The sequence below is a fragment of the Aethalodelphis obliquidens genome, unplaced genomic scaffold, assembly GCF_003676395.1.
Source record: "Aethalodelphis obliquidens isolate GAN/ISIS:26980383/991018 unplaced genomic scaffold, ASM367639v1 scaffold34, whole genome shotgun sequence".
Taxonomy (NCBI): domain Eukaryota; kingdom Metazoa; phylum Chordata; class Mammalia; order Artiodactyla; family Delphinidae; genus Aethalodelphis; species Aethalodelphis obliquidens.
In genome coordinates, this window is record NW_020837978.1 from 7,823,348 (window position 1) to 7,838,342 (window position 14,995).

General features: G+C 42.3%; 2 protein-coding genes across 5 annotated transcripts in view; both read left to right on the forward strand.

Annotated features, from left to right (window-relative positions):
• The window catches only part of GCNT2 (glucosaminyl (N-acetyl) transferase 2 (I blood group)), a 147,580-nt gene extending 144,635 nt beyond the window's left edge, over positions 1-2,945 (forward strand). Inside the window, exon 5 of the mRNA XM_027128347.1 lies at positions 2,829-2,945. Within this exon, the coding sequence (XP_026984148.1) occupies positions 2,829-2,931 (103 nt within the window). The 3' untranslated portion in view covers positions 2,932-2,945. The remainder of the gene's footprint in view (positions 1-2,828) is intronic.
• Positions 2,946-3,041: 96 nt separating this feature from the next.
• PAK1IP1 (PAK1 interacting protein 1) lies at positions 3,042-14,195 on the forward strand. Of its 4 annotated transcripts, none has more exons than XM_027128354.1 (10): positions 3,042-3,445; positions 5,539-5,704; positions 9,109-9,229; positions 9,301-9,375; positions 9,894-9,946; positions 10,336-10,481; positions 10,668-10,765; positions 12,586-12,685; positions 13,429-13,552; positions 13,707-14,195. In XM_027128354.1, exons 1-10 carry the CDS (start codon positions 3,362-3,364, stop codon positions 13,910-13,912), a joined length of 1,173 nt encoding a protein of 390 aa, XP_026984155.1. In that variant the 5' UTR covers positions 3,042-3,361; the 3' UTR covers positions 13,913-14,195. The 4 variants fall into 4 exon arrangements, with proteins under 4 accessions (XP_026984155.1, XP_026984157.1, XP_026984156.1 ...); XM_027128356.1 differs by having other exon boundaries at positions 3,286-3,391; positions 13,707-14,192; XM_027128355.1 differs by having other exon boundaries at positions 3,300-3,445; positions 5,542-5,704; positions 13,707-14,192.
• The last annotated feature ends 800 nt before the right edge of the window (positions 14,196-14,995 follow it).

Genomic DNA, 14,995 nt, shown 5'->3' on the forward strand with positions numbered 1-14,995 from the left:
AGAACAGGAGGTTTGGCAGGAAGTATGCTCAGTTTGAATCCAGTTGAGCAGATATATGATATTGTATTGTGTGCTTTTCTTTAGACAATGAAAAACCACTTTTCTTCTCCGTTAAAGAGAACGTTCGAGCCCAAGGAAATGTAAAAGGCAGCAGCAACACCAGGGCCTACTGTTACTTAGGTGTGTGGAAAGAGTTCTGGACCTACTTCAGCATTTATAACCTCAGATTGGATTAGCATGTTTTAGCTTTAGAGGCACTAATCTTTCTGAAAATGTAATAAAATTTTATCAATGCTCTCCTCTATAAATGTACATACATAATTTTGCATATAAGTTCAGGGCATTCAGAGGCCCAAAAAGTTATCCATGAATTCCCCCAGATTAGGAACCCCTTGACTAGATGCTCTAAGGTCTTCTAAGTTCTATGATTGGTTTCACTAATTTTTAACAGTAAACAAAGAAAGAAAAGGAGTAAACCATTTTGAGTTATGTTTATGTCGCTTGCATTATGGTTTTCATTCTAGAACCAACTAGATTCTAAAAGAATCCTAGTTGGAGCAAAACCCACAAATTTCGTCTCTAAAATGTGACAGATACTCAACTATACTCCAATAAAAATTAATTAAAAAAAATAAAATGTGACAATCTGGCAAAAGATGCTGACCGTAGTAATTATCCTGTTATCGTGATACATTAAAATTAATTTCAAATGAGAACTAATTCTTCTCAAACAGCAGTTGAGACTTCGCTGGGGTAATGAGGCAGGGCACCAGGGGGATTTCAGAAGCAACAAAATACATAAAGCACATGATTTTGAAACACAGTTGCAGAAAAAAGTTTGTTTTTTTTTTCCTTTTCGATGAGAGACTGACTTCCTATTAAAATAAAGATATGTAAAAAGTCACACATTTAAAGACAAAATACGAGACTTCAAGAAATGTCTTACTTACTCATTTAAAAAAAAAAATTGAGCCCAGGCTCCCGACGCACAGGCCCAGAGGCCATGGCTCACGGGCCCAGCTGCCCCGCGGCATGTGGGATCCTCCCGAACCGGGGCACGAACCCGCGTCCCCTGCACCGGCAGGCGGACCCTCAACCACTGCGCCACCGGGAAGCCCGGGGGCTACTCTTCATTGCGGTGCGTGGCCTTCTCATTGCGGTGGCTTCTCTTCTTGTGGAGCACGGGCTCTAGGCACATAGGCTTCAGTAGTTGTGGCTTGCAGGCTCTAGGTGCATGGGCTTCAGTAGTTGTGGTGCACGGGCTTAGTTGCTCCGCGGCATGTGGGATCTTCCCGGACCAGGGCTCGAACCCGTGTCTCCTGTATTGGCAGGCGGATTCTTAACCACTGAGCCAGGGAAGCCCCTGCTTACTCATTCTTTGTCCCATGCCCAGGGGACAACCACTCCAGCAATTCACATTCCTCTGACCTTAGTGGTTCTCTGGTGGAAGAACCACCAGAAGAACTAACAAGCAGTAAATAGGAAAATAAATAGTAAAACAACTTGTGTGTTTTGATAACGTAATGAGATAACTAGCCCAAAGGGAAGGAATTACAGGCATACTTCGTTTTTTGCACTTTGCTTTATTGTTCTTTACAGATATTGCCTTTTTTTTTTTTTTTAAACAAATCTTGGTTTGTGGCAAGCCTGCATGGAGCAAGTCTATCAGCACCATTTTCCCAACAGCATTTGATTCCTTCGTTTCTCTGTGTCACATTTTGGTAATTCTCACAATATTTCAAACTTGTTCATTATTATTCTATTTTGTGCGGTAATCAGTGATCTTTGCTATTACTACTAGGACTTGCCGGAGCCTCAAATGATGGTTAGCACTTTTCAGCAATAAAGTGTTTTTAAATTAAGGAATGTGCATTTTTAAGACATAATGGTATTGCACACTTAATAGACCCCAGTATAATACAAACCTAAGTTTTATATACACTGGGAAAACAAAGAACTCGTGTGACACGTCATTGCGGTGGTCTGGGACCCAGCCCGCACTCTCCCTCATGGGTGCCTCTATTGTCAAACAGTGAAACTGGTTTTCAAGAGGCTGAGAATGAACTGGACTTCAGCATTTCAGTGCCTGAGGAGTCCTTACACATGGAGTCGCCAAAGCACACAGAAGACAAGGCTTCCCTTGTGCTGCAGTGACAACCAAAGCAACCAAAATGAAATCATTTCTACGGTATCCAAACCAGCATCAATTAAAACAACCCTGAGTAAAACACGGACTGGCGATTCAGAACACCGGTGAACAAATGTCCTCAGAGACAAGAGGGTCTAAGAGCTATAGGATGTGTTACAATCCATATGGGGGTTTAAGGGTCGGCACCAACCTGTGTGTCAACCTCCCATCTGTCATATCCACCCGCTAGGGCGTTCACGAGACTATTTTTACGCTCCAAGATTTACTCTATTGTTAAGTCTGTGCGAAGCTGTCCTAACACATCTCTGAATCTCCGTTATCTCGTGAAAATCTCAAACCCAATTAGGGCTTTGCTTTTATTCACGTTTGACTCTGCACCTAACCTGGGGGAGGTGGTGAAACGGAAATAAATGAGATTTCTTTGTAGAACCTGACCAAGGATGACTATATACCGTTCGTCCTCAAGTAATGTCTTTACTCCCCTCAAGTAAAGGGTCCTCCTCCGTCCCCAGGACGTGCCACAACGTTGGCCAATTTGCCCCCAGAGTTCGACAATCCATAACCGAGCTGCAAGGAAAGGTGTGCAGGACGAGATTATCGGGCCCGCGCGGGAACGAGGGAATCGGACTCCTCTGATAACGGCGAACCCTAAATGCCACCCCTCCTTGCTCCGTTACAGAGAATGTGAGCGAGAAAAGTTTATTCCTCGGCTTCCTGCACAACAAGGAGACCTAACTCCTGTCCCGCTATCACCGCCCACTACAGACAGGGGTCCACGTTGACCAAGAGCGCGGAAACACCAAGCCTTCTCTACGCCTTCCGCCCAGGCCGGAGGCTGCCCCGCCCCTTCCGTAGACGTACCGGAAACGAGGGGCTTCCGCAGAGGATGTCCCGCCCACTCGCCTCAGAAGCGCCTAGCTCAAGGCTCCCTAGAATATGCCTGCTAGTCCCCAGGTTGGTTTGTTTGTTTTTCTCCTTGAAATGAGAATCTCTTCATGGGGCGTCCTTCATTATTCCCTTCTTGGAAATTCCGCGTGATCTTCTAGCCCTGAAATCCCTCCCACGGATGCAGGCGCCTAAAAGGCAGCCCCGCGGTCTTGACGTAAACTTGAGCGCCGACGCAGGAAGGACCCTTCCTCCCCCTTGCATCCGCTTTCGTCACTACCGGTCTGCGCTGAGCCTGCTTCCGGGAGGAGCTGCGTGCCGTGCTGCATGGAGCTGGTAGCTGGATGCTACGAGCAGGTACTTTTTGGGTTCGCTGTACACTTGGAGCCCAAGGCGAGCGGCGACCAGGAGGTGAGAGCCCGCGCGGGGAGGGGCCGCTGCGGGTGGGGCAGGCACCGTCGGGTCTGGTTCCCACAGCGCAGCAAGGGAGCGCACCGTCTGATTTCTTAGGGATTCGGTGACGAAGCTCAGGAGACTTAAAATACACGTTAGCCTTTTAAAACACGGAAAAGGCATTTCATACGACGAAACGATGCCTGTCTTTCGTGGTAAACATTCCGACTACTGTGCACGAAGGAAGCTGGCATTTCTGCAAACGGGCCAGTGGGCCGTAGATTATGAATCCAAGTTGACAGCCCGTGAGGTGTTCAGGGTTTAATGAAAGAACAGTTCGCTCTTTCACTGAATTTATGTTCCGGTATTTGACAAAATATTTGAGCTAAATCCGGAAAAACTCCTCACAGATAAAGTGACACCAGTTCATTATTGGGCCCTTCCTTACGGTGAGGCCAGTACTTGCAGTGAAGGTGCAAAGAAGCCAAAGGCATGGATCCTGCACTGGAGATCTTCCCGACATAAGGAGGAGAGGATGAGGGAGGCAGACACGTGCAGAAAAATTACAACAAAATGTAAGAACTTTACTGGGTGTGTGCGTTAAAAGGTTAAGTAAATTAGCAGTAGTGAAGCAGATAGGACATACCCAGGACTAGAAGCAAGATCCCCTTAACTTTTAGTCCTGTGCTGTTTTTTTTTCCCCTAAGCAGTCCTAGGTATTTCCCAGAAACCTGTTTCATTGAGTACTTGTTTATGAAGAAGTCAAAGTGTCAGTCTTGAATTAACTAGAAAATTGGAAGTATATGACTTGACTGATTGTTTTTGTTTATTTTGTTTTCTGCTTTGGTGGTTAATCTGCCTTTGGCTGAAAGGTACGTGTTTTGAATACTCAAAGATGATGCTACTGATTGTGTTCTTTCTGTAATTACGTTGCGTTCCATGTTCCAGACACAGAGTAGTCCTCACAGCACCCCTCTGAGGCAGATACAGTTATTCCCATTTTACAGATGAGGAACCAGAAGTTGAGATAGGTTAAGCGACTTGTTCAAGGCCACAGAGCTAATAAGTGGCAGACCTCGGACTCAAATTCCCAGGTGTCTCTGATGCTTGAAGCGCTTAACCATTACCCAGTACTGCTTCTAAACCTAGTCAGGCAATATTCCGGATAACCAGCCTTCCTTCTGTAATATGCACAAGCAAAGGTTGTTCTTTGATTTATGGCCATAGCAGCTCTTCAGGAATGTTGTACCTTTACTGAAGAGAGGCCCCCTGGGTCCTGATTGATGGAAGGGCTATCCTGCTGTCGTTTTTAGGAATTAATTTGCAATAACACATCCTAAGTGTGTTCAAACATGTTTGGTGATTTTTTTTTTTCTTTGTTGGTTTACTTGTTTTGCTAATACTTCTTGATGCACCTCCCTTAATTTGTGGGGTATGTGTGTGTGTATTCAGCCGTCATCCTTCACACTCAACCAGTCACACTTACCCAATCCAGAAGTTTCATGGCAGCAAGCATAGAGTTCTCAAGACCTCATCATTGGTCATTCTCTAGGGCTTATGTTGGTATTAATGCAAATCCTGTTCATTTTTCTTTGTAGGCGTTGTTATATTGATACTTATCTCTGTGACATCATATTGTGTCTTGTCTGTCCTTCCCACAGGAATGGCAACTCCCTTAGGATAAGGACTTTTGTTTCTTTTGTTCACTGCTCTGTATCCACTGCCTAAAACGATGCCAAGCACATAGTAGTTATTCAGTATTTGAGTGAATAAATTCAAATCAAGATTTGGACATTTGAGTGAATGAATGGTATGGAAGTGTCACATCTAAGTAAATATATTAAGGAGTTAAGGATTTGGATGGGACCTTAAAGTCCCTGTAGCCCAGTCTTCATAATTGTTTTGATACTCAGCGATGCCTTCCCATCTCCTGCTTTACCTTCCTTATTCAATTCTCAGATTGTTTGTGTGAATCTCCCTTTCATTGCATAGTCTTTTCTCCATTTGTAGGATCTGTTGAGAGTTTTCATAGATCGCGAAACCACTTATCTCTTTGTAGAGAACTACGATACGATCGTGGCATGGCACTGACTGTATGTATCACTCTTTAGCAGAAATGGACTCCTGTGGCCGACTTCACTCACCACGCCCACACTGCCTCCTTGTCAGCAGTGGCTGTCAGTAGCCGTTTTGTAGTCACTGGGAGCAAAGATGAAACCATTCACATTTATGACATGAAAAAGAAGATAGACCATGGGGCTCTAGTGCATCACAATGGTAAGAACATTGTATTCTTCAAGACAATAACGTTGAGGTATTATTACTTTACAGTTTGACTTCAGATGAACAATTCATTAAGTGTCTGATACGTAGCAGATTCTGTGCTAGGAAATATAGAAATGGAAAAAATGTGGTTCTTTGTCCTTAAGTTACTCATAGTCTGTATTGGGACAGAAGGGAGGCACTTAACCCAGTCTAGAGGGCAAGGAGGAGGAAGCGAGTTTTCATTGAAAACTTCCTTAAAATGACACCTGCATAATTTTATAAGAAAAGTGTCAGTTGTTGGCTAGGTGAAACTTGCAAGGTAGGGAAAAGGACATTCCAGGCAGAGCAGGCAGTGTGATGAGCACAAGTGGTAGCATCACGTGAAGAGCCGACTTTATTGAGGGCCATCAGGTACCCAGCGCTATGCCAGGAAGGTATAGTTGTATTGTCAGTTCGCAGAAGAGAAAGCCTAGGCTCAGAGATGTTCCATGACTCGCCCAGGGTCACAAAACACTGGAACTGGAACTTAACCCTAGGTCTAGAGCCCGTTTTTTTTTTTGTTTTTTTAAAAAATATTTATTTATTTATTATTTGGCTGCGTCGGGTCTTAGTTGCGGCACACGGGATCTTTGTTGCAGCATGTGGGACCTTTCGTTGCGGCGCGTGGGCTTCTGTCTAGTTGTGGTGCACAGGCGCCAGGGTGCATAGGTTCTGTAGTTAGTTGTGTTGCAGCATGTGACCTTAGTTGCCCTGTGGCACGTGGGATCTTAGTTCCCCGACCAGGGATCAAACTTGCGTCCCCTGCATTGGAAGGCAGATTCTTAACCACGGAACCACCAGGGAAGCCCGTAGAGCCTGTATTTTTAACCACTGCTGTGTCTGGGGAGCTGTAAGGGGCTCGCTATTATGAGAGGATTGGAATGGAGGTGGGAGTGGCTGGAGAAGTAGTTGGGGCCAGATCTCGGGGGCCCTTGCGTGGAGGAGGTTGGGGGTTGAATGAGAAGGAGGCAGCAGTGCTGAGGAAGGTGTTCGTGGTTTGGATGCCTCTCCTGGAGAGGTGCCAGGAACAAGTAGAGGACTGACGAGGGCCTGCCTGACTGAAGTTGGAGGCTGTGGATGGACTAGCATGTGTTTGCAGTAAGCCGCAGACATTTCTGGAGAGAGAGGACGGTTACTTGACGTGTGCAAGAGAAGGATCGATTTACAAGGGAACTGAGGGTTTCAGAGAAAGAATAGGTTGTCAGCCTAGAGAAGATAGAGTGTCAAGGGTCTGCAGATCTCCAGAGTGAAAAAAAGCAGGTGGATTGTGAGTGGAAGAAGGGCTGGGACGATGTGAGGCTGTGGTCAGAGGGTAGAGTTAATGTGGAAAAGCTCTTGGTGGTAACGGTGTCCGGGCTGTAGGGGTGAGGGACGAAATACAGAGGAGGCAAAGGTCACTGGCATCGAGGAGGTCGGGGGGCTGATCCGCAAGCCACAGTTGTGTGTTCCACACCGATGGTGCAGTTGACCGGGGTAATGGGAGGACCGAGGGACAGAAAGACTGAACAGGTAATTTTTTTCCCTGGTATTGAACATCATGTGCTGTCTTCACTGCATTTTCTCAGGGGACAGAGAAGGAGGGGTTTCACATGTGTTCCAGAAGGAAAAGGGAAAGGAAGAAAGAACTTAAGGCAGTAGAGTCACTTAAATACATACTTAGTTTGAGGAAACTCAGTCAAGCAAGTTAGCTTCCTGCAGTGAAAGGCAGATAAAGACAGGTACCCTTTTTCTTACACTATCTTTCATATATTACAGAAGTTCCACACCAAGCGTTGGCTTCTAGCAGTAAATTTAGAGTGATCAGCGTCTTTCTTATATTAGATGGTCCTTAGCTACTTTGACAGGTGTCTCGCTTTTCAGCAGAAGCTCGGCTCTGAGTGATTTCAACGTACGTTCCTTTTCCTGTCTGTCTCCTAATCCCAGTTCATACAAGGAAGCCTCCTCTCTCCCTTAGGCTTGGAGGAAATAAGTTAAACGAGTCTAGTCTGTCCAAACCCATTGGTACAGGTGTTCAACAAGAAGGGACTTAGAGTTTGGATAGGGGATGAATGAAATAGGGTTCCTGATTTCCTTCATTCCTGGTACAAATCCTGTTTTTCTAACAGTTGGTAATAGATAAGCTCTTTTCCAGGGAACAAATGGAGTCGTGGAAAGAAGGAGTAGGAGATGTGGGAAAGCAAAATTCCCAAAATGAGAAGTAGGGAAGGAGGAAAACATGGGCAAAGTGGCTGAAGTTTCCCACTTTGAGGAGAAGGGAGTCCATAAGCCCACATACTATTAGTGCTTTTTGGGGGTGCAGAATTATTCCTCACAGATCTCTGGCTCTTTCAATATAAAGGGCAGTGTAAAGGATTGACCAGGAGGTGTGCAGATGGGCAGTAACGACACAGGGGTTCACACTCTTATTCTGAGAAGGACAAAATAGTAAATACTTAGGCCTTGCGGCTGTACAGTCTCTGTTACGACTACTCACTTTGGCCGTGCCAAAGCACCCGTAGACATTTTGTGACTGAGCGAGCCTGGCTGTACTCCAGTAAAGCTGCATTTACAAAACCAGGCCGCCAGCCAGATCTGGCCGGCAGGCAGTGGTTTGCTGACTCCTCAACTCTAGGGCAATTAAGCTGGGTGACACAGACTTTAAAGGATAAGGAATCTTACTTGAGGACTGATTTGAGGGATTGAGTACTGGGTTCTTCCATCACCTCACCTCGCTCCAGCCTTTTAATATTTGAGGAGCGCTGTAGGGGAAATTCATGGGCGATCCAGGCTTCAGTTTGAGTGGAAGGGAGTGCAATGTTTTGTAAAGAAGTTAAAATGATGTAGGAAGATTTGTTAACCATGGAAGGAGAATACAGAAGACATAATTAGTGTATTGTTTTATGAAATTGTAATAAATTCTTACGACAGTGAATAAGAACTGTGTAGAAGTCAAATCAAAAGTAGCTCTGAAGGCGTAATAACTGCATCATGGGTGGTCGGGTAGCGGATTCACTGTTTGGAAAGTAGAAGTCGTATGGCTGTGCGTCTTGGTTTGATCCCCAGGTTAGCTGGTTAGTTTTGTTTGACTTCTGCTCAAACTATCCTAGCCAGCCATCTCCAAAGTTTATGACTATGGGGATGTAAAGCAAGAAGGTGAACTGGTTGGTGCAAACCTGTATCTACAACTAGAGAAACGCTTTGCTGAAAATATTTACATAGGCTTGAGACTGTAGGATCTTAGATGAAAAACAAATTAATTTCTTCACCCAACACTTCAAGGCATGTTTCAGTAATATTAAGATATTGGATGTTTTCTTACTGCAGCATAGCCTTCAAGCCAGAAATGGAGTTTGCACCCAAAATGAACGTTAGTTCTGCCTGTCTTGGTTTTTCCACAGGCACAATAACTTGCCTGAAATTCCATGGCAACAGGCACTTAATCAGCGGAGCAGAGGACGGCCTCATTTGTGTCTGGGATGCAAAGAAATGGGAGTGCCTGAAGTCGATTAAAGCTCACAAGTGAGTCCAGACTTCCCCATCGGTCTCCAGGTGCCAGTCAGGTTGGGGACTAACTGTCAGTTTCCTTTTAGAGGACATGTGACCTTCCTTTCCATTCACCCGTCTGGCAAGTTGGCCTTGTCTGTGGGTACAGATAAGACATTAAGGTAAGTCATTAAGGCCCAAGAGCACCTTTACTAAGCTGTGGTCTTCGTTCTCCAAGTATAACAAGAACCCACCCTGGGACATCTTTTACTATAGTAATTAGATTCTGTTTCTGTATTGTCTCACGTTGTCAGCCATTTGATGATATTTTGACACAAAGGAGAGGTTGAAAGCTAGTGAACCTTTTCATAATGGAAAAAAACCGACAAGCTCTATATTCAAACATGCAAGTTACATTGCAGTTGTAAGCTGTGAAGTAGAGGGTGATCCTAAAAAGAAGAGTTTTAGGGGGTGAAACCTTTTGAAAATACAGTGGACTCAGCATACATAGGAAAGGGCTGTGGGAACAGAGCGAGTTTTAATCTTGCTTAATAATACTTCACGTGGTGCTGTAAGAAAGAAGGCAGTTCTTCTGAATAGCCAAGTAGTTAGTAAATTTTCATTTGAGTCTTCCTTAAACTTACCTTTATACCTGGTCAGAGTTGGTGATCATGCCGTAAATGAGCTTCCTGTTTTGCAGAACATGGAATCTTGTGGAAGGAAGATCGGCATTCATAAAAAACATAAAACAAAGTGAGTATTTTTGTTTGAAATGTATTTGAAAATTTGATGGGACGTGAATGTATATACACACATTCTTGTGAGCATGTACATATACATTTATCTTTGTGCGTGGTGGTGGTTCCCTCTGAGAGCAAATGCATTAGGTTAATTTCTTTTCCCACTTTAGATAGGGATTCTTGGTGTGGCTCTGCCGCCTTCCAGCTGTATGACCTTAATGAGTCTTGGAACCAGTTCATTGTCTACAATTTAACTCACAAAATACGTGTTATAAGTTGTGAAGATTGAATGGGATAGTGGATGTGAAAATGCAGTGTAAATATTTGCTATTTTTATTATGACCCTGATCAATTTCTTTTTTTATTCAAGAAATACAACAGCTTTGTGCTTTTAACTTACAGATGCTCACATAGTGGAATGGTCCCCAAGAGGAGAGAAATACGTAGTTGTCATTCTGAACAAAATAGATGTCTATCAGCTTGACACTGCATCCGTCAGTGGCACCATCACAAATGAAAAGAGAGTATCTTCTGTTACGTTTCTTTCAGTAAGTGATCGGAAATCAGTGATGGGAGTTTAGTATGTGTGGTGATATTGTTGATGACATTGTTGATGTCATTGTTGATGACATTCTGGATAGTATGTCGATGACATTCTGGATGGTATTCTGTTTTTGCTCTCCTAGGAATCTGTTGATGACATTCTGGATAGTATTCTGTTTTTCCTCTCCTAGGAATCGGTCCTTGCAGTGGCTGGAGATGAGGAGGTCGTAAGATTTTTTGACTGTGATTCACTAATGTGCCTCTCTGAATTCAAAGCTCATGAAAACAGGTATTTTTTTCACTAATCTCTGTGTGCATGTACGTGTAGAATCTCTTATAAATGCAGTAGCTTCATAAAGCAGGGTGTATGTTTTTTATGAACGACCGCAGACATAGACATATCTACATATATATGATTTCTGGAACCTAAGAGGATAGTGGGAATGTTGTTGTCTTGGCCTAAGTGATACAGAAGTGGTGAAGTTGTCATCAGGACTAGTCACTTGCACAAGGAATTTATTTTCCCAATAATTTCATTAGACTTGAGGCCTGAAATCCTCAATCCATGCTTCAGCAGGGAAAAACAATTAAACCATCTTGAGCTCTGCCCCTGACCACTCTTGTCCTTTCACTTTATTCTCCTTGTCCACTTCTAGCGCCTTTCTATGCTATTTTTTTTTCCTGCAGGAGAAATAAATGACATATTGACCTCTGTCTTGTGCCAGTTTGTTATCTCTTGCTCACTGTGTCTCTGGGGGTAAATGTGAGTCTCAGAGTAAACGGTTAAGTAACTGGACCAAGATTACCCCCCTGTTAGGTGTTGGAGCTGGGAGTCAACCCAGTTCTGTCTGACCCTGCCTCTGCTGTTTCCATCTGTAATTTTGAAAAAGTCGATTATGGATGGTTATACGTTAATGTGTTTTATTTGCATATTCTTTTATGTTTCAGACAACTCTTAGTTTTTATTTTCTAAATAATAGTTCAGCTTTAAGAAATCTCTCTTTGTAAATACTCAGAATACTGCAATAATTAGACAGGCTCTAGTTTTCCCCTGTATTGAGAAATGAACATATTCTTCAAGGCCGTATAGCGCTCACGAAATTTGGCCATTCATTCATTTAACAAGTATTCGCTGAGCATCCATAATGAAATACTGCAACCAGAGCTTGCACTCTCCTGGCTCGTATAGTGGGGCAACAGAGAGACGATAAACAAGCAGGTAATTGTAACAGGAAGGACATGGGTATTACGATTTGGGAATAACACGGGTAACTTATTTAGATAGGTTGATCAGGGAAGGGGGAGTTAAGAGAGACCTTAGGGATAAAGGAGCTATTTCTAAAAAGAGGAGAGAACTGTAGGCACAGTGACCCTGAGGGAGGAAAGAACTTGGTGTATTTTAGGAACAGCTAGAAGACCCATGTGACTGGGTCAGAGTGAGCCAAATGGTGCATGGCCTTGCAAGTCATGGTGAGGAGTTTGAATTTTATACTAAGGGCCTTTGTAGATATTGGTTTATCTATGTCCCACCACTTCCTCCCTCTCCCGTGTTATTTTAAAGCAGATCCAAGCTTTGTAGAATTTTAAGACTGGGAGTAACATGGTTTGATTTTTAAAAAATTGTTAGGGGGCAAAAATGGAAGCAGCGAGGCCGATTAGTTTACTCCGTAGTCCAGAAGGAAAATGATAGTAGCTTAGACTATGGGTGGCGGCACTGAGGACAAGAAAAACAGATGCAGAGGAGGAGGCCTCGGGTCATCTCTGTTGTCTTTTCTCTCGGTACTGACTTTGTAGTTTCCTGAGGTGAGGGGCTTTAAGTATCTTTATTTCCTTTATGATAATCTGATGATTTATAGTTATCTGTCACCATCTTTTCAACTTTTTCTTAAGGTATCATTGACAGTCAATTTTATCTTGGAATTTAGACCCTGAAAATGACTCACCAACTCATGGGAGCGTGAAGCATGTTAAATTTTAGGCACCGTTCATTGAGCAGTTTGGAAATACTTGAAGCATTGAAAAGTCAAGAGACTGTGCATAGAAGCTTTCTAGTAGTATCATACTATCTGGAAGAAAGGGTCTTTTATGGTGTTACTATTTCTATCCTAGGGTAAAAGACATGTTCAGTTTTGAAACTCCAGAGCATCATATTATTGTTACAGCATCGAGTGATGGTTTCATCAAAATGTGGAAGCTCAAAGAGGACAAGGTCAGTGTCTCAGCACAATGTAAATACACTGAATGGGAGTCTTACTGTCAATATTAATTTTGAGTTAAGTGAGGTGGAATTTTTTTTAAAGGTCATAAGGCATAGATCTTTAAACTTTTAAAATCTCTTCCAGGCATGATTGACATTCATGGTTTTAAAGTTAGGGCTCTGTAGCACTGCCTCAGGAATTGGTATTGGTGAGTCTGAGCTGGCAGGATTCCAGAACTCCTGCTGTTTAAATCAGAGAAGCACGACTTTCTTCTCTTTTGTATATTGATGTTCTCTGTAAGATTTTGTTAAATAAACATAGTGCCATTACTAAGGGAAAAAAATGGGGAATTTTTGATCAGTTGTAGAACTAACAATAGTTTTGAAACAGATAATTGGAAATTTAAATTCCCTTTGGTAGTCTCCCTCTTACAGATTCTTGGTTTATTATTCTTCATTCTCTGTGAATGTGGTTTGTTGAGTACCTGCTTTGTGCATGGTTCTTTGTTAAACCCAGAAATGACCACGATAAAATGGTCGCTTTCTTTAGTGGAGCCCTTCTTAGAAATTGGCTCTCGTGAAGGACTTAGTCCAACCAATCATGAATCAAGATAATACATTTCTTCTAGGCAGTATATGTTATACTCAAAATACAGTGTAAGTTTTAAATTAAGGTAACATGTTTATAGAAAAATGAAAGTAATTATTTAAAATCCCTCTGTGTTAGTTATCACGAATTGCCGGTCCTGTTTCAGGGGGTTTCCCCGTCTTTGCTGTGTGAAGTAAACACTAACGCCAGGCTGACATGTCTTGGAGTGTGGCTGGACAGAGTGACAGACACGAAAGGAAGCCTGCTTCCAGCTGTAGAACCATCTCCTGGTAAATGAAATTGATCGTTTACAGAAACTAAATAATCTGCTATCTCTTTGAATCATTAAAGTGGAGGAGATCCAGATGACTTGACTTTATTGTAGGCTTGTGTTTATTTCAAAGGGAAAAACACTCTTTAAATGCAATGTCTCTTGTATTTTAGTAAGTAAACAAGAACAGTCCAAAAGGAAAAAAAAGGAATCTGGCTGTGAAGTCCAGGAGGAAGAAAGGCAGCGAAAACCTGACACGAAGAAATGCGGTTTAACTGGTGACAGTAATAAGCCAACAAAAGGAAGCAGCCTGGTGTCAACCAAGAAGAGGAAAACAGTAGAAACGTTAGAAAAGAAGAGCAAAAGGAAGAAAATATGAATGATGCAGGGAATCCCAGATTTCTCCTGAGAGAAAAACTTACAAATGTACTTTTTTTTTTTTCTGAGTAAAAGCTAGGAATTTCTTCTTTTGAAGAAAATGTACAGCTTAAAAATCACTTTCAGGATTTTGTTTTTTTAAACAGTGGTAAAACTTTTTGATAGGCAGTATTTTCTTAATTATATATCATGGCAATATATAGTATATTAATGTGTAATATATAATTTTTACTGTTGTGTAAGGCAAATAAAGATCTTTCTCAAAATATTATAGCTTAAAATAATACAAAATCTTGAACGCATTTCTTTACCAGAAGTAGATAAAGGAATTGTTTTTCAGATTTTTCTCCTAAGTGAGGGAGGAATGAAAAACCTGCATTACTTTGGCTTTTTCATGTGGTTCTAGTAATTTTAATGCGGATTTTGTTTGTTTTGGTAACAAAAGATATAAAAAGATTTTCATACCAGGAAGTATGTTAAGACAAGCTTAAAAATTAGATATATAAAATAAAATATGTATGCGTAAAGCATATGCTTAAGTTTAGGGCTACGTACATAAGAAGGTTAAAGAGAGGCTTCCAAACTTCATGTAACTATTCTGTTTCCAAGCAGTGGTTTGTTTAAGAGGTAACTTAAGGACAGGAGAATGACATTTCCTTTTTTTATTTTCCCATCTGTTTCAGGGCATCCAAAAAACTCGCTTAGCTAATCTTCTGACAAAGGTGGTGTTAAAACTAGCCGTTGATGATACTCTTTTCTTACCTAGAAAATTAAAGCATTTTTCTTAATGGATTACTGGATGTTTTGAAGAGACACAGTAGTAGAGGATTCATAGGTCTGACTTAGCTGGGAAGATGTTAAATCCCTGAGGCCACCAGTGGACTCCCCCCTGATTAGGCAAAATGAGGATCTTAACACTTGGACACTAAAGTGCCGCTCACTTCATGAGAGGAAATCATCTAGGAAACGAACCAAACCACGTGTCTGACATTTCCATCCACCTCTTTGTTATCTTACTTCAGGCCTGTAAACAAAGATGAATATAGGTTTGGTTATTTTGTTTTTGAGACTTTACTTTTTTTAT